General features: G+C 31.4%; 4 protein-coding genes across 4 annotated transcripts; 1 reads left to right on the top strand and 3 right to left on the bottom strand.

Moving 5' to 3' along the window:
• Positions 1-9517: 9517 nt before the first annotated feature.
• LOC135950219 (lysosomal aspartic protease-like) lies at positions 9518-10762 on the bottom strand. Its single transcript, XM_065499748.1, has one exon. It carries the CDS (start codon positions 10738-10740, stop codon positions 9607-9609), a length of 1134 nt encoding a protein of 377 aa, XP_065355820.1. The 5' UTR covers positions 10741-10762; the 3' UTR covers positions 9518-9606.
• A 1496-nt stretch (positions 10763-12258) lies between these two features.
• On the bottom strand, positions 12259-13447 carry LOC135951116 (lysosomal aspartic protease-like). The gene has a single exon (XM_065500697.1). The coding sequence runs from the start codon at positions 13412-13414 to the stop codon at positions 12281-12283; it is 1134 nt and encodes a 377-aa protein (XP_065356769.1). The 5' UTR covers positions 13415-13447; the 3' UTR covers positions 12259-12280.
• A 2521-nt stretch (positions 13448-15968) lies between these two features.
• On the top strand, positions 15969-17145 carry LOC135951582 (lysosomal aspartic protease-like). Its single transcript, XM_065501259.1, has one exon. It carries the CDS (start codon positions 15990-15992, stop codon positions 17121-17123), a length of 1134 nt encoding a protein of 377 aa, XP_065357331.1. The 5' UTR covers positions 15969-15989; the 3' UTR covers positions 17124-17145.
• Positions 17146-21470: 4325 nt separating this feature from the next.
• Positions 21471-23807, bottom strand: LOC135951957 (uncharacterized). Its single transcript, XM_065501716.1, has 4 exons — positions 23521-23807; positions 23190-23423; positions 22703-23124; positions 21471-22523 (listed from the first exon to the last, which is right to left on the bottom strand). The coding sequence occupies exons 1-4, from the start codon at positions 23585-23587 to the stop codon at positions 21708-21710; spliced, it is 1539 nt and encodes a 512-aa protein (XP_065357788.1). The 5' UTR covers positions 23588-23807; the 3' UTR covers positions 21471-21707.
• Positions 23808-26909: the final 3102 nt, after the last annotated feature.

Raw genomic sequence — 26909 nt, 5'->3', positions numbered from 1 at the left:
TTAAAATGGCTATTTGAAATTTTTTTTAGAAATTAATTATTATGTAATCACAGGTAAAAAGGTATAAAACTGATAAAATTGTAAATAATGAGACTAATCTTGACAGCATATTTTATCAGAGATTTAAGGGCGTTCAAGTGATTTTCAGAAGTGGAGTTTATATGGGATTTATGGTCAATTACGGACCCATCATTTCAAAATCTGAATAATTTGTTGTGGGTCAATAAGTCCGCGACAGCCATCTGTCAGTTAACTCTTGTCAAAATTTGTATTTGACAGCCATTGCACATAGGTCTGGCGAACCACATTTTTTGGCCAAAACTCAAAACTGTTTTTCCTATATTTGTTGTTAGGATGTAGTAGCAAACACTTCAGATAAACAAAAAAAATATTTTGTTTTTACAAACTTCAATTAACCGTTATTCTAGAAGGGAGAAAGTTCAATGTTTTAAGTGCAGTGGTAAACTGAAACACGTGGTGTAATTTTTTGTTTTCTTGAGTTTTCTTTCAAAAATCTGTGATTTTAACTCTTTATAAAAAAAAAATAGTATATAACTTATATAATTTCAACCGATTTCAACCAACCAAAAACGCACAAAATTACAGTGATATTTTGTGCTTACGAATCATCAATAACTTTCTGCTAGTTTTTGCTTATTTTGAAGAAATCAATTTTTGTTTCAGGATACTTTTACTTCAAAAATTGTGATTTACTCAGAATTTGGCAGAGTGGAAGTAAAAAACAAAAAAAAAATTAAATTATTAAAAACTTAAAAAAAATTATGTTTTTTGTTATTAATTGTATCATTTGTATGAATTTATGTATATAAGTGAATATTTTAGTTTTGGCCAAAAAAAGTGGGTCGCCAGACCTATGTGCATTGATAGCAGACTATCTTGTCACTTGAGGAGAAATTGAAAAAAAGTGAATTTCGTCTGCTCATTAAGGATTACTTTTTTGCGGAAAAAAACATACATAATTCAAACCTTTGCTAATGTACATATATATCTATATAAATAAAAATCAAATGTCGTTCGTTGTTAATTGCATCAGTATAGAACGGACCGATTTAGAAAAATTTTCTTGTAAAATGTTGGACATAGCACAACGTAGGTTTTTACGGAACAAAAAATTAACCACGCCCACTTTTACGCCCACTTTCTTCGACTTATTTAAAATCGGAAAACGGCTACACCGATTTGGCAAATTTTTTGTTCAAATGATCATAGTGGTTTTTACTGAAAGAAAAAATTACCAGGGCAATTTTCATTAATACGCCCACTTATTAAATACATCTGCAAAATACAAAAAAGCAACTCGATCTGTGATCACTCATATTTCTGAACAAAAAACGATTTTTCATATAAAAACTCAAAATATCCAAAATCACTAATAACTTGACCAATAAGCGTTTAATCAAGAAAAGCAAATCGATCTGTAATAGGGATGCCAATCCCGAAATCCCGATCCCGAAAATCCCGGGATTTTTCGGGATCGGGATTTCCCGAATCCCGGGATTTGTGAAAAAGAATCCCGGGATTTTTCGGGATTAACAAATCCCGAAATATTATGAGATTTTTGATATTTTAGGAAGATTTTTGAAGCACCCAAAATACTTAGAAAGCTAAATTTCAGCATATTTTTTATAATACTAATCTCGCTTCAAATCCAAACGCAGCCAAGATCAAGATATTTATGACTGCCCAAACAGTACTCCGGGGGGCAATTGTATGGAGCTAGGGGAAATCATGGACCATTTTATTTTAATTTAACGCATTAGTTTTTGATTTGTTATGTTTTTACTTAAATATATTAATGAAATAATAGTTTTTATTGTTGAATTTGATGTTTTTGACGTTTAACTAAAATCCCGAAGTCCCGAAAAATCCCGAAATCCCGAAAAATCCCGGGATCCCGAAAAATCCCGGGGTCCCGAAAAATCCCGGGATCCCGGGATTTAAATTTCTAAAATGCCGAATCCCGGGATTTGTAAAACCCAGTCCCGTTTGGCATCCCTAATCTGTAATCACTAATTTTTCTGAACAAAAATCGATTTTTTATATAAAAACTCAAAATATACAAAATCGCTAATAACTTTGCCACTAAGCGTTTAATCAAGAAAAGGAGCTCGTGATCATTCATATTTCTGACCAAAAATCGATTTTCTATATAAAAACTCTAAATATCTAAATTCGCTAATAACTTGGCCAATAAGCGTTTAATCAGGAAAAGGAGTTCGATCTGTGATCAGGTGCCCTCTTTATTTAACAAAGCAAGTTGTTTTTATTTTGTTTTGTTTTTTCTTTACCCACTTACAACTACAGTTTGAGTCGGAAAAAAACCAGCCAATTGTAGAGGGAATGTATGAAAAGCAGAGACCGAAAATAACGGGTTCACTTTCATTTCAATGGTAAATTCTCATTCGCAGCCATTTAAAAATAATTTTTTGTGATATATCGCTGAGAGAGTGATTTATTCGAGAACATGATTTATAATTTATTTTTTTCGTAAAGGTCAACTTGTGACTTTTATTTGCGAACATGAAAAATAAATCGCAAAAATGCATTTGATGTAAATCAACGCTTAAATATATAAAACTTATCAAAAGATTTTTAAAAAAAATTCTCATTTCTATTACTCAGACTTCATTATATCATACTTATCATATTATTTCCATAATTTGTTGAAAATTACTAATAATATGTTATTGTATGTAAATAAAAGAGAAAGTAACAGTTATTAAGAACAAGAACAAATGAATTTTTTATCTCACACCAAACCATTAAAAAACAACAAAAACGAATAAAGGTCCTACCAAACCATTTAAATTAAAATAATTTTATAACTGTTATTTTCAGTGTTTTATTGTTATCACAAAAATATAAATCATAATTTGGGTTTTTTGGTATATGGACGAGTTATTTTCGATCTCTGATAAACTCACTGTTTATTGTTGGAGTTTTGTTTATGCTTTGATATTTTTACAAATAAAACTTAAGTGTCTGTAATTCTCATTCACTCTATACTATAGAGTGAATGAGAATTACAGACACTATAGAGAGTCTATAGCTTGATTTGTATATCTTTAGTTTTTCTAAAGCCTTTTGGGAAAAGGTTTCCTAATGATCTGACCTAAGCAACCAGTGAAATGCGCATAGGAACTAGCTTATCCCCCAACAATAAATGTCAGTGAATTTATCAATAATTGGGAAATTTAGCACAATTCTTACTATGATATTAATTTTGTATTCCCGTAAAATATCTTAAAAACAAGATCATTTGTAATAGTTATATCCGAAATAAGGGTTTTAGTTTTATTCGTAATATTTATAATACAATAAGGGTACTCATTTAAACGCTTAAGTTTCCCATTTGTTCAATTGTGCAAATTTGCGCGACGTGTTTCATGAAGCCACCTTTTCAATTTTGTGCAAGTTTATACATTAAATTTCTCTCTATTTGATACAAATGTCAAATAAAAATAAATTCAACAAAAGCCTTAAAAAATAAATTTTCAAATTGTATAAATTTTAATTTTAAAAATGTTGAATGAAAGTTAAATCTTTGGAACAAACGGTGATATACATAGTTTGTAAGATTTTATTTATGTTCTAGCTGTTGGTTAATGCTTTCATATACAATGTCATTTAATACAATCATTCTGTTCTAAAGTTACACAATTTTCACATGCTCAAAATTTTTATATTTTATTTGATTTTTATTTCTTATTAATAAAAGTAAACAAAAGCAGCTGATTCATCAAATGCACAATAAATTCAAGTTTGCGAGTCTAAATTGTCGCGCAAACTTATCCGAGTTGTGCAAACGAATTTCCATACATTTTTTGACAGTTCATTTGCGAGAGTATAAAAATGCACAGATTGCACAGTTTACGAGGCATATAAGCGTTTACATGAGGACCCTTAATATTCAAAACATAATTCACGGCATAATTGCTTGACAAATCCATCAATACCCTATACCACCTACGAAGTATCTTTCCCTGAGATTTTCCTACAAAAATACATTGAACTTACTTTCAAAATTTTATCACAAAACATGAACACAATTTCTGCTCAAAATTTTAATGATTGATTACAGTATTGAAAACATTTGGTGGTCAATGTACTGAAATGTCATTCAAAGAATCGTAAACAAAATATTACAAATACGTTTACTTTGATAAATTTAATTGATTATTATTAATTACCTTAATTATAGTTTTAAATTTTTAAAAGCAATTAGTTTTTCTAAGATTTTCTCTAACATATGGAAAATAAAATATTAAATTATAATCATACATCATAAATTTTTAAAGCTTTTTATTAACAAATTAATAAACAATATAATTAGCTTTTCAATTTAAGTTCTGTTAATATATTTATGACGTGATACTTGTGTTTATTATTTATTTATGCCTGTTATCTCAAGTACTACCAAAATAATAATTTGTTGATATAAAATTGTAAATAAATGAATTTATATTTGCACAGATTTAGTCGATTGTGTCTGGTAAATTTGAAGTGGTTCATTTTGTACCTTTGTTAAATATGATAACAGTTTTGTGCACTAAACCTTAATGACTCTGAGGAATTTAAAAATATAGTCTTAGTATTAGAGAATTTTATTGATTTTGTAACAAATTGCGTTTTAGTTTAAAATTTTTGCAATATCATCTAAATGTTTAACTGAGGTTGGTTTACCGGTAACGGTAAACTCACAGATGCATTCAAGTGCAAGGTTGTGATTAAAATAATGAGAAAACCACAAAGAAATACCTTATTTTAAACATTATTTCAGAATGATCTCTACATCCATATCAAAACGGAGTCTTACTCTAAAGTTGTCTAATTTGCTGACATATTCCTTAATTCGTTTTCTATAAAATAGACCTTATCTCTTCCCTAAATTCATCCAACAATCTACGCATTCAAAATTATTGTACACAGATAAATAAAGTACTTCAAGACAACACACGTTAACAATTTTTCGACCATGGAACGCGTCTTGAGAAAGTGTGTTATATTTGACATATATTTATTTTTTATTAATGAAAATTAATCTATTTGTTTTCAAATTTTCCACCATTGAAAAATACTAAATTTATCTATGTTCTAAAATACGAATAATCATAAGTACAATAACAAATAATAATTAAATAATAGGCCTTATCTGGACTTTTTGAACATGTGAATTTTTTTAATTTAGTTTTAAGTAGATTGAACTAGTTTAGTGATTTAGCTCATCGTTTCCATAGTTTAGTGTTTGACCAATAAATTAGCCTCTTAACCACAGCTCTAGAAAGTCGTAAAGCAATCGAACTTTAGCAACCGTTTCTTTAAAAAAATATTCTGGAACATATTTTGCCTCAACTACTCATCGTAGAGCTTTGATAGTTGATAGCGAGCATATTGTTGCAACTACATCTATCGAAATGGCTATCATTTATTCAGTTTGTTTTACCAAATCACCGTGGACGGATAGAGCGTTCAACAATCACGACGTGTGTTCACTGAATGGACCCTGGAGCATCGGTCCATATTTCTTTTAGAACGACGTTGGCCAGGTCATAACCTTCAACGGCGAGCGCTATAAGTTGATTGTTACCAACTTCTTTTCGTCTGAATTGTATGATATGAACACCAACGACATGTGTTTTCAACAGGACGGAGCCACACAGCTCATGCCACGAGCTCTTCACGAGTGATTTGAGGACATGGTCATCTCACATGGAAGTGATGTGAACTGGCCACCGAGATCATGCGATTTGACCACATTAGACTTTTTCTTGTGGTGTTTTCTTAAAGCATAGGTCTATGCGAATTAGTGTCCATCACAACCAACATAAACCATGCAATCGGTCTAATTCAGCCTGATTTATGCGCCAGAGTCATGGAAAATTGTACATTTCGGATACGCCTTTCAAACGAATAAAACATTTCCATGATATCTCACACACACTTTGTTTTATGTAAATTTAAAGACAGGAATCGCTTAATTAAATACCCTTTAGCACCCCCTAAAAGAGGAAAGCTTAAATGAAAGAAATCATAAAATGATATTTTGGTTGGATCTGTCCTGAATATCCTTATCTGTTTAAAATTCGACATCAAAGAACGGCTTCTAATTACATTAACTTACAGAAACATCTTAAAAATGTCTACGATTTGTATATAATTCGTCAAGATCTACTTCCGATAATAACTATAATACCTACAAAACTCTTGAAATATCGGTAATGAGACGAAATTCAATCAAAATATGCCATAAATACATCAATAACGGCACAATATGTTATGACGATCGCCCCATAAAATTGGCCACCAAGAATGTGGGGGTTATATTGATTTTGTCGAAATCTTGTTTGTAGACGCACAAAAGTATAAGTATATTCTAGGACCGTATAAAATTCTAAGACAATCGAGTAGCTATATAAGGCAAGATGGGGCCTAGATAGGGATGAAAATGTTCTGGACGCCCACTTGAGATCTAAACACCCGAAACAATTGAAAAAAATATGGCCGATTGGAGATTGAAAGTGCGAGAGATTGTGCAAACCATAGGCATCTCACACGGCTCTATTGTTTAAATTTTGAATGATCACTTGGGTAAGAGAATGCTTTCCGGAAGATGGGTGCCGCCTTTGCTCACAATCGATTGCGTTTATGTAATTGTGTGAAAACTTCGCAGGAGTGTTTGGCGTTGTTCAACTGCAATAGGGACTAGTTTTGTAACCGTGGACGTAACATGGATCCGCCACAACACACCAGAAACCAAACAGTAGTCAAAATAGTAGGTTTATCGAGGTGATTTAAATACATATTTTGATGATCTCGAAAAATCTTATTTTTTGGAAGGATAAAAAAATATAAAAAACATTGGACATAGTGTATAGAGCTCTAAGGAGAATGTGTTGAAAAAAGGATTTTTTATTTATGTACGCCTTGTATAGTCCTTGTTTGTTTTAACAATTACAAAAAAGCTTCTAAAGATCTGATATATGAATCACAAAGCGTAATTTTTGGTTTGATAGGCGGGATAGAACTTTTAAAACAGTATCACAACAGGATGTAACGTCATTTATTTTTATTATATATATAAATTATATAAAAACCCAACATATGGACAACAAAACATTCAGGCCTCTAAAATTAATCAAAATTTCTATGAACTAATTCAAAATAAATACTTGTAGAGATATCACATATATTTTAACACTATCAGCGCACATATTTGATACGATACAATTGTACTTAGAGTATAAATCAAAATCCACTTATTAATAGATCTACTGCATTATATCAAATTACTAAAAAATACTTATACTAAATTTAAAAACGCTAATCAATACTTTTTAATAAACAAATGGTTTTGATTTTTGATAAAGTTTTGGATTTTATTGGCATGCGTAAGTACTTTTGAGAAACACACAAAATGGAAAAACCAGTGGCAGCTTATTTATCATATGGATTATTTAGACAAAAGTTGTGTTCGCGTACTTGATAATTTGTAATAATTTGTACAAATTATCACTGAAAGTTACGGAATTCCGTTCGTTTACTTTTAAAAACTTGTAACGAGAGAGCAAGAGAGACAAGAATTTACAAGTCTTGCAAAGAAAAGAAGTAAAATATCACAAAACAAAAGTTTTGAATTGATTTATAATAAAATACAACTTATTGTTACAAATTGTTGTTCGCGTACTTTTTGGATATTTTTTTAGATTGAGAGTAAATGTATTTTTTCGCTCTAAATTAAAGTTACTGGAAAGTACGCGCGAAAAAAAATGTATTTAGTAAACAATTTATATAGATCTTACAGGTTTGTCATACCTCCAATTTCAACTTCAAGGATTTGTGGAAATAAGATTAGAAGCGAAAAACATGGAAAGTCCTTGAAAATTAAATTATCCAAAAACAAATTATTGTTTTTAACACATTAACTCCTCAGACCCCAGATTCCGATGTCCGATTTTGACGGTATTTTATAAAGACAGTCAAATTAAAAATTCGGACTTCATTAGGATTCGAAGTGCAATTGATATTATAGTACGCAGAATTTAAAATTCTAAAGCCTCCGGAGAGTAGCAGAAAATAAACTAAGTTGCTTATTTTATTCTGATAAGTTGGAGTGGATCATAAATAGATTTTTGGCAATTTTTTTAAAAAATGTGAGACCCAATATGGCTTCTTATTTTGCTAATTAAGCGTGCAACTTTGGTGCACTAAAATTTTCCTACAAATATTTTCGTGGAACATTTGAATCCTTAATGTCCTTTTTGAAAGGACTTTTTTGTTTTCTCGAAAAGCGGATCAAACTGACCACTAAGAATCCTCATAAAATTCCACCATATACAATAAGAATTCTCTCAGACATTAACTTACAACATTTTTTCCATTTAAGCTAGGTACTCTGTTCAAAATTTCGTGCGAAATGCTGTCAAACTACATATAAAATATTTGGAATGAAATATATGCGAAATAATTTCGCAAAAGTTGTACTCTGTTTTTATTGTGGAAAACATGTGAAATACATCTGGCAACCTTATTTTTCCACACGAAATAACATACGCAGCACTTCTTTCGCACGAAATTAAAAGCAACAGCAAGCTGTCAAACATCATATAAAATTTTTCGCATGAAAAAACCATGATTTTTCGCAAATATGAACAGAGTACCTAGCTTTAGTCAAAAAAATTAAAACTTTGACTCACTGTTAAGAAAAAATTCAGACCAGCTGGACTATAAGTTTATTCTACAAAAATTATCTACTCAACATGCCCTTTCAGAGTTATAGGGTCGTTATAAAAATGCTGTTGGGCAGTGTAATTAGCTAATTTCAAAATTTTTAAATTTATCCAGAATGTTAATCATTCAGAAATTAAATGTTTACACTCGAGGTGAATTTCCAGGATGATACTTATGAAACCCATCCCAGTATTCAAACAATGTGGTTAACAGCTTTCATTAAGATCAAGTCCTATAATTTTCATATAAAGGATTTTTCAATCGCAATTTACAAGTCCGGTTAAGGGATTCTGTTTGAAATTAATAGACAAATTTAGGGCCTTATTTTATAAAACGAAGCGTTCAGAAACATAAGCACTTTGTATGAAGAATACTGGAAAAAAGGTTATAAACTTGACATTCCATACAAAATTGGGTTAATGTTTGTCTTTGCATTTTATAAAATGAGGCCCTTAATTTTCAAACAAAATTTTAATATGTTTGGCAGAGTATGATGTTATGACCTTTTGAATAACATTAGTAAAATAAATATCTTATAGTGAAACAAAATTTTGTATAAAATTCTTCAAAAGTATTCTTTGATTTAAAAAGGAATTGGGTGAATAATGTATTATATTTTAAACTAATTATTATTTCGAAGCAGAACTACAACCTCTCAACATTATTTTGTATATACAAATCAAATTCCCTGGAAACTCTCACCTCGAACAGATATCTTGAGATATTTAATAAAATCACAAATATTAAATTTTTATACATAAAAAATATGTAGTTCATTTATTTAATTTATGCTAAAACCAATACTTTATTATACAAAAAGAATAAAAATTATTTTATAGCCAGTTCGCAATTTGAAATTTAAACGGCAGTAGCGAAACCAACACGGTTGTTGGCCAAATCGAAGATTGAGTAGTATTTGCCAATGAAAATATCACCCAAAATCCACAATTCCATGCCAATGTTTTCGAAAGCAGGAGAGCATACACCTTCCGATTGGAGAACGTAGTCACTGGCTTCAATGGAGAAAGTGGTACCACCAATGCTCAAAGTCATAGGGGGCAAGCTATCAACGGTGGAGCAATCGATGGTGTAGGTGTTGTAATCGTAGTTGTAGGTGGCACCAATGGCTCCTAGAATATTTTCGTATTGAGAGTTGGGAACAGCAATGAGAGAAGTGCCAGTATCGGCAATAGCTTGGCAGTTTTCGCATACATTGACACCGTTAACCTCAGCAGAGGTCATTTCGAATTGCCAATAACCTTCAGAGGAGACGGGAACATAAGTGACATCACCGGTATAGTGGCTTTCATCAACACCACCCAAAACAAGAACACCACCATCATTAGAGGTACCTTCACGAGTCAAATAGAAGGAGAACAAGTTGGTGTCAACCAAGCCTTGGGAGAACATGTTGTAGAAAGGAGGCACAACATTGTCTTGAGCAATGGTTTGGTAGCCCATACCCAAAATGCCATCGAAGGGAGAGTAGGTGAAAGTGTTACCAGGTTCGTTGGTGGCAGCAGCGAATACTTGACTTTGGATAGCCAAACCTTCAACAGAAACGGTATCTTCAACCAAATAACCAGACAAACTGCCACTACCGTAGGCAATGGAGAAAGCTTCACCATTTTCAACATAAGTGGATGAGGCACTGGGATCGTAGGTATTGTGGTTTTCACAGGCAGTATCACCGGAAGCGCAGGGAGCTACAGGTACCCACAAGTTGGAGGAGCCGGTATCGAACAAAACCAAGAATTCTTGAGCTGGAGTACCAATGGTGATCTTGCCATAGTACGAGTCATCGACGTAGTTCATCAAACTTTCTTGGACACCTTCTCTGGGTTGGATTTTGATCAAATCATTGTATTTGCTCTGCAACTTGTACAATTCATTGGCCTTGCTTTTGGGCTCCTTGACCTTGTGCAAGGGCACAACAATGGCTGCCTCCGAGAGGAGAGCCAAACTCAAAAGTGTTACTACAAACTTCAACATATTGTTAAACTATGAGCATTTCACCAAATTCAATTGACTTTTATAGTCAAAGAAATTGACTCAGTTCGATATCTAGCGGTATAGTGGGGAGATTAAAAAAAAACTCAAAAAAAAATGTTAAACAATTGTCAATATACCACTTGTTTTGTGACAAGTGCAAGTTGAATTTAATATGAAATGGACTTTCTATAAGTTGATAAGAAAATGGTTGGGTTTTTACTCATATTGTACGGAGTCTAAAAATTTCTACATATCTAATGATAGCAAAATTTCTTAACATAAAAACAATTGTTTAAGGGTAGTATGTTGTTGCCTATTATCTTACAAACAATTTGATATTTACCTACTGGGAAATGTTTTTAAATAATATTTATGGGAAATGTTGAATTTTGATTAATTTAAGCTCACATTCAAGCTTTTATCATGCACAAAATTCAAAGATCAAGTAAATTATTAGATCGAATTGATCTAACAAATGAGAAATCAGTACTGCCAAAACATAGGTTATCCGGTATATCTGGAGATATTTTGTAATATTGATACTTCACCATGAGTGTGTATAAGTTATACATTTGCGATCCCATAAAGTAAATATATTCTATATTGTTGTTTTTACAATTCCAAGGAATTGTGCTACTTCGACTGGATGAATTCATAAATCCACTGGAAGTTGTGAAGTAGGATTGGCTGGATAGTTGAATATGTGGAGGGTGCCATGAGGACAATGGCCTTATAGTGGTTACAAGTTAAGGACGGCACGGTTTATGCGGGACCAAAATACATTAAGCCTGTTGCTTCATCCTGATCTCAGCTGTGCCAGAACGAATCTTGTTATACGCGGCATAATCTTCTCGGCGTCTGCTTTCGGTGGTGGGCGACCATATAAATTTTAAGATTTACCAGCGACTATTGACTTTAAGATAAATTTGATTTAAAATTTATTAAATTTTGTTTGAAGAAATCAATGACAGCAAAGGTGACCCGAAATGTGTAGTACATTAATAAATTACTAGTTGATTTTAAAATGAAATTTCTTGGGTAAATAATTTAGTATCTTTTAAATTGATTGTTATTTTTAAAGACCTTGACAAATCCTTTATAATTTGTATAATATTTAATGCTTGTAATTTTCAATCAATCAGCCTTATCAAACGACCCTCATATGATAAAAAAAGCAAATTCAAATTCGAATTATTTTTGTTGCGTTTTAATTGAAAATATAATAAATGTATACAAGCTTTGAAAATAAACATAATTTTCGATTATTCAGAACTAGAAAATCCAATATACTTAAGTATTTTTGGGCTATTATTATGTAGATAAATATTTTATTTCCTGGAAACTCTCTGCAAACCCAGATTTCCTCCTCTGATGCCTGATAATTTTAAAAATACACAGAACTTATTTCTTTTCTGAATAAACAAATATATATTTCATCTATTTATTTTATGCTAAAACCAATACTTTATTATACAAAATTAATAAAAAGAGTTTAAAGCTCTAAATAGATCCATATACATACAGAAAGTTCGTTTTAAATTTAAACGGCTGTAGCGAAACCAACACGGTTGTTGGCCAAATCGAAGATGGAGTAGTATTTGCCAATGAAAATATCACCCAAAATCCACATATCCATGCCAATGTTTTCGAAAGCAGAAGAGCAGACACCTTCCGATTGGAGAATGTAGTCACTGGCTTCAATGGTGAATGTAGTACCACCAATGTTCAAAGTCAAAGCGGGCAAGCTATCGACGGTGGAGCAATCGACGGTGTAGGTGTAGTAATCGTAGTTGAAGGTGGCACCAATGGCAGCTTGAATGTTTTCGTATTGGGAGTTGGGAACAGCAATGAGTGAAGTGCCAGTATCGGCAATAGCTTGGCAGTTGTCGCATACATTGACACCATTAACCTCAGCAGAGTTCATTTGGAATTGCCAATAACCTTCAGTGGAGACTGGAACATAAGTGATATCACCGGTATAGTGGCTATCATCAACACCACCCAAAACAAGAACACCACCATCATTAGAAGTACCTTCACGAGTCAAATAGAAGGAGAACAAGTTGGTGTCAACCAATCCTTGGGAGTACATGTTGTAGAAAGGAGGCACAACATTGTCTTGAGAAATAGCTTGATAGCCCATGCCCAAAATACCATCGAAGGGAGAGTAGGTGAAAGTAGTGCCGGGTTCATTAGTAGCAGCAGCGAATACTTGATTTGTAATAGCCAAACCTTCCACTGTAACGGTATCTTCAACCAAATAGCCAGACAAACTGCCACTACCGTAGGCAATGGAGAAGGTTTCACCATTTTGAACATAGGTTGAGGAAGCACTGGGATCGTAGGTATTGTGGTTTTCACAGGCAGAATCACCGGAAGCACAGGGAGCTACAGGTACCCACAAGTTGGAGGAACCGGTATCGAATAAAACCAAGAATTCTTGAGCTGGAGTACCAATGGTGATCTTGCCATAGTACGAGTCATCGACGTAGTTCATTAAACTTTCTTGGACACCATCTCTGGGTTGGATTTTGATCAAATCATTGTATTTGCTCTTCAATTTATACAATTCATTGGCCTTGCTTTTGGGCTCCTTGACCTTGTGCAAGGGCACAACAATGGCTGCCTCTGAGAGGAGAGCCAAACTCAAAAGTGTTACTACAAACTTCAACATGTTGTTAAACTATAAACATTTCACCAAATTCAATTGACTTATATAGTCAACGAAATTGACTTGATTCAATATAGGTGCATATACTGATATTGTGAGGGAGATTATAAAAAGCTTAAAAGAAATGATAAACAATTGTCAATAGGCCACTTGTTTTGTGACAAGTGCAAGTTGCATTTAATTTAAAGTGGATATTCGAAAAAAATATGTGAATAATGTTGGGAAATTAATCTTGGAAAAAAATGGCATATATCAGGATAAACTGAATACAGTTGATATAAAAAATTTAATAATAAAAAATTACAAACGGAATGACAAACTTATATATACCCTTCTCACGAAGGTGAAGGGTATAAAAATAGTATACCTTATTTTTATCACCTTAAGGTATTTGCAGACGACAATACTGAGTATTATAGAATTGTTCACATAAAATCCGGTCGCACTGTATAAGCTTTTTACAAAAAACTAGTGGCAACATTGTTGTTTTCTTTTTTTAAAACCATTATTCTATAAAAATTTCAAATTAGTATATTAATTTTTGAACACGTGGCGAGCAATGGAAAATCAATTTAGAAAAAACCCAACATGATCAGGTGCAATGATAGCAAAAAAAACTGAAGTTTCCAAAAAGTACTGTGCATGATATTATAAAACGTTACAGAGGAAACTTAAGCACGGATCGTAAGAAAAAATAAACCAAAAAAGTTATCAGACGAGACCAAGTTCTTATAACGAAAATAGTGCGTTGTATTAAAGAAAATCCTGTTTTATCTGAAAATGATCGCGCCAAAAAATATAAACCAGTCGTAGTACAGCAGGAAAATACGCCTGGATGCTGGCTTACTTTACGAACAAGTTTTGACAAAATTTAATAACTGCCTTATCATGGATGTTGAAACGTACGTGACAATGGACCTTCAACAGCTACCGGTATGTAAATTTTATGTTGCAGAGAGCCGCGAGAATGTCAATAAAAAATTCAAATGTACGAAAATGGATAAATTTGGTGAGAAGGTAATAGTGTGGCAAACTATTTGCAGTTGCGGTCTTAAGATGGCTCCTTTTGTAACCTCTACAACTGTGAATTCGAAAATTTACATCAAAGAATGTCTTCAAAAACGTGTGCTACCCTTTATTAGATAACACCATTCTTGGCCTCCTGTTACTATTCCAAAGCTGCCATGGATTGGTATCGAAGCAACAAAGTCGATGTAATACCAAAACATATGAATCCACCCAATTGGCCCCAGCTTCGGCCAATTGAAAAATATTAAGCTATTGTCAAAGCTAAATTAAAGAAAAATGGAAGCGCTATTATCGACAATAAAAAAAATGTTATCTGCTTGGAATAAATATGAAGCACAGGTGGAACGAAAAGTTGTGCAAAAATTAATGGGTACCATAAAGACAAAAACTAGAATTTTTATTAGAAATAAGGATATTTAACTAGTTTTTTTGCATATTCATAATTGTTAATAAATAAGATTAAATTTATGGTTGAACATTATGAAATCGCATTTTTCTTTTTGTAGATATTAAAGCTTAAGTGCGACCGGATTTTAAGTGAACAATGCTTTACTATTTATCAAGAACTTATATATCATAATACAATTTCAATGTCTAAACAAACATTTTATTAGATTTTAATAAAATACAAATGATTTTTTTATTTTTTTTTTTTAAACAATTAAAAAACTTTTTACTTTCATATTTATCGGATATTTTTATAAATATGAATACAAATTAGACAAACAATATCGGTATATAATCAATTCCGAATATTTTAATTCTGGAACAAAATTTTACTGCTGTGGCTGAATAATTTTAATTGAGAGACAAAAATTAAGTTATTTCAATCATAATGGTTATTTGCCAACTGATTATCGGTTGCCTGAACCGATTAGCAACAAATTTCGGAACCAATCTAAATATTGTAATGTTAAGAAGAAAATGTATAAAGAAATTCCCGACACATTATTCCTGGGAAAATATTTACGATTAAGAACCGTAGTATTAATTTATATTTTTGTCATACTTTACTTTGCATTATATTTTACTAAAATAATTTACAACATTATCTTTGCTTAAAGGATATTGCTTAAAATTATTATTCTTTGTCCATCGGTATTTAGCACATTTTATTTTTATCGTCGTTATTGTTTGAAAAAAATCCAAAAAAATATACATATGTATTTTGTATTTTTTTTAGACTTTGAAATTGTATTATGAATAAGTTCTTGACAAATATTAATAATCAGTATTGTTGTCTGTAAATACCTTAAGGTGATAAAAATAAGGTATACGAGTTGTTATCATTAAATTATATATCAACCATATTCTGTCTATCCTGATATATGCCATTTTTTACATGATTAATTTCCCACAATTTTTATTATATTAAATGCAAGTTGCACTTGTCGCATAATAAGTGGCCTATTGACAATTGTTTATCATTTCTTTTAAGCTTTTTATAATCTCCCTCACAATATCAGAATATGCACCTATATTGAATCAAGTCAATTTCGTTGACTATATAAGTCAATTGAATTTGGTGAAATGCTTATAGTTTAACAACATGTTGAAGTTTGTAGTAACACTTTTGAGTTTGGCTCTCCTCTCGGAGGCAGCCATTGTTGTGCCCTTGCACAAAGTCAAGGAGCCCAAAAGCAAGGCCAATGAATTGTACAAGTTGAAGAGCAAATACAATGATTTGATCAAAATCCAACCCAGAGATGGTGTTCAAGAAAGTTTAATGAACTACGTCGATGACTCGTACTATGGCAAGATCACCATTGGTACTCCAGCTCAAGAATTCTTGGTTTTATTCGATACCGGTTCCTCTAACTTGTGGGTACCTGTAGCTCCCTGTGCTTCCGGTGATTCTGCCTGTGAAAACCACAATACCTACGATCCCAGTGCTTCCTCAACCTATGTTCAAAATGATGAAACCTTCTCCATTGCCTACGGTAGTGGCAGTTTGTCTGGCTATTTGGTTGAAGATACCGTTACAGTTGATGGTTTGGCTATTACAAATCAAGTATTCGCTGCTGCTACTAATGAACCCGGCACCACCTTCACCTACTCTCCCTTCGATGGTATTTTGGGCATGGGCTATCAAGCTATTTCTCAAGACAATGTTGTGCCTCCTTTCTACAACATGTACTCCCAAGGATTGGTTGACACCAACTTGTTCTCCTTCTATTTGACTCGTGAAGGTACTTCTAATGATGGTGGTGTTCTTGTTTTGGGTGGTGTTGATGATAGCCACTATACCGGTGATATCACTTATGTTCCAGTCTCCACTGAAGGTTATTGGCAATTCCAAATGAACTCTGCTGAGGTTAATGGTGTCAATGTATGCGACAACTGCCAAGCTATTGCCGATACTGGCACTTCACTCATTGCTGTTCCCAACTCTCAATACGAAAACATTCAAGCGGCCATTGGTGCCACCTTCAACTACGATTACTACACCTACACCGTCGATTGCTCCACTGTCGATAGCTTGCCCGCTTTGACTTTGAACATTGGTGGTACTACATTCACCATTGAAGCCAGTGACTACATTCTCCAATCGGAAGGTGTCTGCTCTTCTGCTTTCGAAAACATTGGCATGGATATGTGGATTTTGGGTGATATTTTCATTGGCAAATACTACTCCATCTTCGATTTGGCCAACAACCGTGTTGGTTTCGCTACAGCCGTTTAAATTTAAAACGAACTTTCTGTATGTATATAGAACTATTTAGAGCTTTAGACTCTTTTTATTAATTTTGTATAATAAAGTATTGGTTTTAGCATAAAATAAATAGATGAAATATATATTTGTTTATTCATGAAAAATTAAGATCTGTATATTTTAAATATATCAAACATGAGGGAAGGAAATCTGGTTATGCAGAGAGTTTCCAGGGAATAAAATTTAATAACTGCCTTATCATGGATGTTGAAACGTACGTGACAATGGACCTTCAACAGCTACCGGTATGTAAATTTTATGTTGCAGAGAGCCGCGAGAATGTCAATAAAAAATTCAAATGTACGAAAATGGATAAATTTGGTGAGAAGGTAATAGTGTGGCAAACTATTTGCAGTTGCGGTCTTAAGATGGCTCCTTTTGTAACCTCTACAACTGTGAATTCGAAAATTTACATCAAAGAATGTCTTCAAAAACGTGTGCTACCCTTTATTAGATAACACCATTCTTGGCCTCCTGTTACTATTCCAAAGCTGCCATGGATTGGTATCGAAGCAACAAAGTCGATGTAATACCAAAACATATGAATCCACCCAATTGGCCCCAGCTTCGGCCAATTGAAAAATATTAAGCTATTGTCAAAGCTAAATTAAAGAAAAATGGAAGCGCTATTATCGACAATAAAAAAAATGTTATCTGCTTGGAATAAATATGAAGCACAGGTGGAACGAAAAGTTGTGCAAAAATTAATGGGTACCATAAAGACAAAAACTAGAATTTTTATTAGAAATAAGGATATTTAACTAGTTTTTTTGCATATTCATAATTGTTAATAAATAAGATTAAATTTATGGTTGAACATTATGAAATCGCATTTTTCTTTTTGTAGATATTAAAGCTTAAGTGCGACCGGATTTTAAGTGAACAATGCTTTACTATTTATCAAGAACTTATATATCATAATACAATTTCAATGTCTAAACAAACATTTTATTAGATTTTAATAAAATACAAATGATTTTTTTATTTTTTTTTTTTAAACAATTAAAAAACTTTTTACTTTCATATTTATCGGATATTTTTATAAATATGAATACAAATTAGACAAACAATATCGGTATATAATCAATTCCGAATATTTTAATTCTGGAACAAAATTTTACTGCTGTGGCTGAATAATTTTAATTGAGAGACAAAAATTAAGTTATTTCAATCATAATGGTTATTTGCCAACTGATTATCGGTTGCCTGAACCGATTAGCAACAAATTTCGGAACCAATCTAAATATTGTAATGTTAAGAAGAAAATGTATAAAGAAATTCCCGACACATTATTCCTGGGAAAATATTTACGATTAAGAACCGTAGTATTAATTTATATTTTTGTCATACTTTACTTTGCATTATATTTTACTAAAATAATTTACAACATTATAAAAATAATAAAATATGTATTTACATAATAATAGCCCATAAATGGTTGGATTTTCTAGTTCTGAATATTCGAAAATACTGTTTATATTATATTCAATTAAAAAACAAAAAAATAATTTTAATTTGAATTTGCTTATTTTACAGTCAATAGTAGGGTATTCAATCGATTAACCGTTAATCGGTTAACCGATTAATTTTGGACGGTTAACTGTTCGAATAATTTGAAATTGCCGATTTTCAAATAACAAATAAACCGATTAATTTGTGTCGATTACCGATTAACCGAAATTCCTTTTTTTTGCACATTTTTGTATTTATTTTTCCGTTTCAATTCAAATACAAATTTCAAATTAAAATTATATATTTTTTAAACATGCATAGTGTGTATATATAACAACTGACATATTTAATTTACATGTATGTATTTGAAACTTTGTTTGTATTTACATGTGTAGACGTAACTTTTTTTTGAAATTAGTCTTTTATCATAACTAAACGAAACTATTAAATTAATAAAAATCTAAAACAATCCAAAAAGGAATATTTTGCTTTTGATTTCTCCAACATATACAATCAGCGAGAGAGTTTTTTTCCAAAAAAAATTTTATTAAATCTAAAGAAAAAAATCGTTTAAATTATATTATTTTTATAAAAGATTATTGCAGAAGATCTAACTAAAACCCTAAAAAACTCACACATCGCTCATTTGCTGCAACAACGTCATAATTCAAAAAAGTCGTTTCGAGAAAAACGTCTTTGAATATTTTATGACATTTTACTATTTTTTAAATAAATTTTCAACAAATCATGCGATTTCAGAAATATAAACAGTAGATGTTAATATCTTTCTAATCTGTATTTAACCAAATTTTCACTTATCTTATACTTATACTAGAAAACATGAATTTTAATTTTGATGTTTACAACAAAAAAAACTCTCACACACAAAAAATAATTGACTTTTTTGAAAACTGATGAAACTATATGAAAGATTATAGAACAGCGTATATTTTGTATTACTCAGTTCATAAAACACGGATTTTGAGTTTTGACGTTGTTGCAACAAATAGGCGATATGTTTATAAAAATGATCTCAAATACCTTATTTGCTGTTTTTTATGTTTATGTACACAAAATTCGTTGTTGTATTTTAAATTTAAAATGAAAATATAAATTATTCGGTTAATCGAATAAATTTAAATTAACCGATTATTAACCGAATAAATCTAAACCTCGATTAATTATTTGCTCGATTAACCGATTAAACCAGAAACCCGATTAATTGAATACCCTAGTCAATAGGTAATAGCTTTTTAATGCAAATGCCACAGCCGTATTGTAATTGACTCAATAACGAACTGTACGTTTCAAAATATCAGCTGTTTTAGAAAACTGCAACTCTCTATCTAAACGCTCTATGGGGCTTTAGAACCATCGGTGATCTCTACTATCCAGGAACTATTCCGTAACAAGTTTGTGTAAGTTCCCTTTTGTTTAATAGTAAAGTTCACAACCAGTCGCTTACAGTAATTATTTTCGGTTCTAATGTCTTTATTGACAACACTGAATTGTCTATAAGTAACTTTTGTAGAAGTGTCATCTGGTGGTTTGTAGTATAACTTGTGTTTATTAGTAAAGTTCACAACCTATGCACAGGGTGCTGTAAAATACACTAAATTGGAAATATGTTTAATAATAACATATAGTATAGACTGCAACCGCTATCTCTGGGTATTTTTCTACTAAAGGTAGGGTCACACATGACAAATATTTGACGAAAAAGACGTAACCACTAAATAAAATACATTTGAAGTCATTTATTTATTTCAAAAACTAATTTCACTTTGGATGAATCAAAACAAAAAATTTTGTTTTATTTTATCTGATGCTGTTTGATCTTACAAAACATTTGTAAGAGTAAACACTTCAAACAAATTTGTGTTAAAAAAGTGGTTACGCTTTTTTGAGCAAATATTTGCCATGTGTGACCCTACCTTTACTCACTTTGTTGGCATATTTATTATACCCATTTGGCTGTGATATATAATAAAAAAAACCAGGACAACCTCGATTTTTGACCTACATATTTTTGATCTATATCTGGATTACTAAGTCATTAATATAGACAATATGTAGATCTAATGATAGATATTTCAAAGACCTTTGCAACGACGTATATAAGACCATAATAAGTTGGACATACAATGGGTCAAATTGGGAAAAATATTTTTTAACCCGAATTTTTTTCCACCAAAAAAAATTTAAAAACAAAAAAAATTTTTTTAAAATTTAAAAAAAAAAATTTTAAAATTTAAAAAAAATAAATAAAATAACAATTCGAAAATTTTTTTTCCAAAAAATAAAAAAACAACTTTGGAAAAAAATTAATTTTGTTTACCTAACAATATTTAAAATTTGTATTTTGAAGTATAATTTGGTGAAGGGTATATAAGATTCGGCACAGCCGAATATAGCCTCTTACTTGTTTTTTTTAATTTTCTTGAAACAATCTGGCCTATCACAGAATTCCATTCCGATGGGAAGTGGAATTAATTCCATATTTTGCTTCTACAGAAAAAGTAAAACGAAAATTTCTTTCGGAATGAAACAACTTTCAGTTTTCAAAGTGGAATTGAGATTTGATTGTAATTATTTGGTTTTCTAAAATTTTTAATCAATTTCTGTACCAAAACCTTAACATTTGTTTTAATGTGAAAAACGAATTAATAAATTACACGGATTCTGAAGAACCTAAAACGAAATCGATCGGAATAAAAACTACGGAATTGAAACCATTCGGAACAAAATGTATGACAGGCCTGAATATTTCCGTTTCAAAATGTTTTGTTTTATAATATAAGATCTTAAAATTCGGTTTAACTAGTTAATTTATTTAACAACAAATATTTACAAGGAAATTACTAATGAAAATTATTGTATTATAAAAGAAATAAAAAGTTAAAACGAATTGTCCTTATTATGAGAGCCATTGACGTATGGAAAATTAAGGTGTTTACGGAATATTCGAAAAAGTTCGAATTTGTATATTGAAATTATTAGTTGTCGAAAAAAACTGACTTCGACTACGAAAACGACTCTCATAATAAAACTAAATATAAAACGAAAAATTCTTTAACAACTAAAGGAATAAAATTTGCCAACTTAATCGCTCGAAGATTTAGAGCTCTCATTATTACCAGATGCCGGAATTGAGGGAGTTATCTGTTGCTTCATTCGCAGCAATTCTGATGGCGAACTACTTCTAGCTTGTCGCATACAACTATTCAAAGTTAATCCATTACTGCTGGCAGTTGTTGAAGGCACTGTAGTTAAATGTTGTGGCGATGCCCGGTTGGTGTTTGCAATAACATTTCCATTTTGTCCAGTGCTCGACTGACGTGCTGCCGCAGCTAGTGTAGCAGCCGCCACAGCGGCACGTTGTTTATGTTGGAACATTGCTGCTACGGCGGCCGCCTGTTGTGTTTGATATATTTGCTGTTGCAACAGTTGGGCGTACAGCAAACGTTCATAAATTCCAGCACCGCTGGCATTCGAAGGCACCGTAGCCGCTTGTGAAGAATTTGTCGTTAATGCCGCTGTACTTAGAAATTGAGACTCTTTGAAGAAAGTGTTCAGATATTGTTGTGTCGTTGTGGTCAACATGGGATTCGTATAGAGGATGGTTGGCGATGTGGCTAGGGCTGCATTGGCTAAACTATTCGCTACGAAATTTGTTGTAGTTGCACTATGTTGATTATAAATCAATGATGGGCTTGTTGGTGTGCCGGCTACGTAAGTGACTTTATTGCCCAAAAATATACCATAAGCTGTTGAGTTTCTAGGAGTATTATTAGATAGAGCTGGTGGCGGTCTTGCTTGTGCCTGCATACTATTACATATTTGATAATAAGTGGCGGCGGTTGCAGCTGCTGATGTAAGGGGAGCAGCTATAGCATTTGGAGTTGCGGTTTTAGGTTTCTGAAAGAGATTGTGTTTCAGAAGATTATTACGAATGTCCTTGTTTTCGAAAATGAATATTTTTGTTAACTTCGTACTACGATTTAATTCGTATTACGATTGTCGGATACGACTTGACTACGACAAAAGTCTCAAAATTTTATATGACGAAAAGTAAAATGCAAGTAAGCTCAACTTACCGCATAAAGATCGTTGCCAAAGTTTGTTATCAAATTGGAATTTTCTGCACCGCCGGTATTTTGTGAGTTTTTATCGTTTAGAACAGCTTGTAGATTTTCAGGAAAATCTAAAAAATGTTTACCATAAAGCGCATAATTTTGCGCTGCTTGATAGTAGTCCGCAGAGCCACTAGGAGGGTGACCGGTTGTATCTTGATATATAGCTTTATGGATCTCTTGTATGTACGAATTGCTAGTACTACGACGACAATTAGCTTCTAATTTGTTGTGCCACTCTACATTGGCATAATCGGAAGCGGGAATATCAGCATCCACCTGCACATTGGCTTTATCAAATCTGGATGCAGATGTTTTACAATTTAAACAATCATCCAAAGTTTCAGGAGCTTTGTGGAGATTTGGCAATGTTTTATAGTTCTTAGCTAAGGAGTTATTACGGTCATAAAGTCAGTTAACAGTTTTCTTATTTTCTTCTTCATCTACTTACCAATTTCTTTGGTATTCCATATGGGAAATTGTTGTTTCAATTTCTTTAACTCCTTGGCTATAGCTGTTGTGGGTTTCTTATATTTTTTCGAGTCATTTCCAGTTTTTGTATTTATTTTAAGCTTTTCCGTTACAATATTATCATTAAAATCTTTTTTAATACTCGTAATTTGGGCATCTTCAGGGCACTTCTCTGATGTTGGATGGTCAAGGTCATTTTCTTCTTCGCTGCTAGCTAAATGTAAAACGATTTTTTTTATAATTTTATCAAAAACATAAAATGTTTCCTTATAGTTTGTAGTAACATTTTTAATTGAAATTAGTTTTCTTACATTCTAAAAATTCCAACATCTCAACAATTATTTTTTCCGTTTGCTGCATCTGCTGTTGAGGATCCATTATTTGTACTAAATGTGAAGCAAATTCCAAAGTATTTCTTCTCCTTTGCTTTTATATTTAACGGTTTTTCTTGTTTGACTTCTATTTGAAATTTGTTGTTTAATTAATTTGTATAAATGTGACCTCAAAACAACAATTAAATTTCGCTTTTACTTTGTTGTAATTTTTTATTTATTTATATTTTTTAAATTTTAAATTATTTTTATTCCATTTTATTGAATTATTTTCTATGGATTAATGTGAAATTGTCATTTGGAAAATCATTTTTGTTCTGCATTTATTATTAAAATGTAAGCAAGTAAAATATATAACAAGTATTTTATTTATATTAGGTATGTATCGACTTTAATCTATCATACAGTACAGTAGTTTTCCTCTTTAAAGAACCTATAAGTTGCCAAGCCTGTTCGTTAAACTGAAAAGTTCATTTTATGCAGTACCAATTTAAAATGCATAAAATATTATTTTTAAAAGTGAAACTTATAAAAATGAATTGGTATTTCACAGTGGACCTTATATGGTAGCTATGACCAATTATGGACTGATCGCCATGAAATTTGGTCGCGTGATTTATTTCTATATTAATTGTTTGTGTTGAAGTTTATCATAGATGAGAGCTATGGTGAATTATTAATCGATCTGCTGACAATTTGTTTTCGTATATAAAACTTTTTTGTGAATTATTGTATATATCTATATAAATGAAGCATTTATGGCCGATAAAGTCCTATTTCGGGAGGACATTTATATGAGGGATAGGTCAAGTAATGGACCGATTTTTACTAGTTTCAATAGGCTTCGTCTTTAGCAGAAGTTAATACAAATTACGATCTGTACTTTGCGCACAAATTTACATGGACAGCCATCCCGATGGATTGACAGACGGACGGACATCGTTAAATCGACTCTGAAATGATCGACCAAATAGCTAAAGTTGAACTTTTAATTTTTTTATAGCTCAAAAATGGAAATTAATAGCACTCCACTTTTAAAATCACGAAAAATATTAGGTTTAAATACAATAAAATATGTGGTCAAAATTGTGAGAATTTTTTAGAAAGGGTTAACTTGCTATTATAGTAGTGCACAGTGGGGCAGAATCAAAATTTTTTGGAAATAAATCTGGCATTTCTAAACGGCTGGTCCGATCGGGATAAAATTTGAAGTGGGCGTAGCCAAGGAGTATTTGAGTTTAAGGTATTAAAATGTGCCATACAAATAATCCAGCGGCGGCGCTATGGGTGCTCAAAGAAGGGTACCTTCGACATATAAAATGTTTAAACACGTGCAATTTTTTTGTTTCCTATCCGATTTCAAAGATGTTTATATTTTTGGAAAACGCTCGTCTATGTCTTGAAAAACATGCTTGCGTGTGCTATTTATCTCTTATAATTTATAGGCATTTCAAAATTGAAATTTTAAAATTTTGCCATACCTTTGTCCGATTTTTTAAAAATATGGGTCGTACTTTTGGACCGAATGTTAGACAACTAAATTACGAATAACATACAAACGATTTCAGAGCAATATCAATTATGGATCCAAAAATAAACGATTTTCAATTTAAGTATTCAAAAAATAGTTGATTTTTTTCTTTAAGAACATATAACAATTTTATGTTTATCTGAAAGATATCTTTACGGAGAACATTTTGATATAAAAAGCATGTCATATTCTTCGATTATGTCGCCCCTACGCCTTTCGGAATTTGACCTATATTTTATCAAAAATTCAAGTTTGGGCCACATGTTCTAAAATCCCAAAGCTGGGATCAGAAAACAAAAAGCAGCTTTGGAAACACTGATGTGTTCCCTATTTATCGCCAAAGTATTTTCCCATCCACGAAGGCAAAATTGTAAAATCATTTTTGTGATTTTCGCTCAAATTTTTAGGAGTTGCGGGATTCCCTTTGACCTTTTGACAAGTTTTTTTACACCTTGTTATTTAGAATGACAAAGTTAAAAAACTTTGAAAATTTCATTGAGTTTCGTTAATAAATAAATAATTTTATTACATACCCAGCAAAAAATAATGGAAGTGCATCTTTACATATGACATTTTAATCACATCTAAAGTTGCAAATGAATCTTTTCTGAAGATGTGATTTTAAATATGGGTATTTGACACTGAATTATAAATATTTCGTTGATGTAATTGTTTCCTACTATTTTTGAATTTTATGAAATTTATTAAAACCTGTACAAATTGGTATACAAACAATTTTTACATTTTTTAATCATTAAAATTAATCAACCATTGTTTCATAAATTTTATAACTACATTAAAATCAATTCATAAATGCTCAATTACATCACTTTTTTTCTATTATTTATATTTCCATCCAAGATCCAAAAATATAGGTATCCACTACCTACATTAAAATAACACCTTAAAATCGAAATTTAATCGCATCGAAAGCATCGAATTTATTAAGTAAAAAGTTGTCAAAAATAAACAACATCCCTCCAATGACAAGCTAATGTAAAATTCATAGCTTTTTCACCAAAATTGGAAGTATATCAAGCATGCTATTTGTTGTGAAAATTCTGCATCTTCTTCCTCACTTTTTTTGCTGGGTATTCATTGAGTTTGTAAAACTAAAATTTATATCAAAATTTTAATAGGATTGCAAATGTTAGCAACAATTTGATCCACATTTATTCCGAGCTATATTTTTTTTTGTTTAGATAAGGTCTTACAAAAAAAATTTCAAGTCAATATCTTAATTAGATTTAAAAATATGCTACTTTAAAACTCCATCCTTCAAAAATATTGCACTTTTTCATACTAAAAAAATTATATACATATGTACATTGTGAATACCGCTAAAACAATATTTTTAAGTTTGCTTGCTTTAAAAATCAAATGTTGATCAGCACTATTGAAATTGACAAGGTTTTTAATAATTTTAGAAGTTTGGGATCGTTTTACCCCAAGTGTTAATTTTAAGTTTTGTGCCCTTATTATAAATACTAGACTTCATGTTATATTTTTCTTAAGTTTCTTCAAAATCGCCCCAACCATATATAACATTTCGCTATCTTTCCATGAGAAATTACAAATATTGAAAAATTTGACCTTCACGATTTAATGGTTAAAGTTTTCCGATTTTAGTAAAACTATCAGACTACATATATTTAGAATTACTTGGACTATAATATTCTGAATAGGTTTTACTTAAAATTCATAACAGTAAAGTAATTCGCCAAAATATGGCCAAATAATTAGTTTTTCTAGAAAAAATTTAGTTTTGAAACTGCCATTCAAAAAATTAAATTTTTTAATCATACCTGCGAATAGGTAAATATGGATACATTTTAAG

This window comes from Calliphora vicina, chromosome 2 (genome assembly GCF_958450345.1).
Source record: "Calliphora vicina chromosome 2, idCalVici1.1, whole genome shotgun sequence".
In the NCBI taxonomy this organism is placed as follows: Eukaryota; Metazoa; Arthropoda; class Insecta; order Diptera; family Calliphoridae; genus Calliphora; species Calliphora vicina.
The sequence above is the reverse complement of the archived record's forward strand: the minus strand, read 5'-3'. Positions and strand labels throughout refer to the sequence as shown.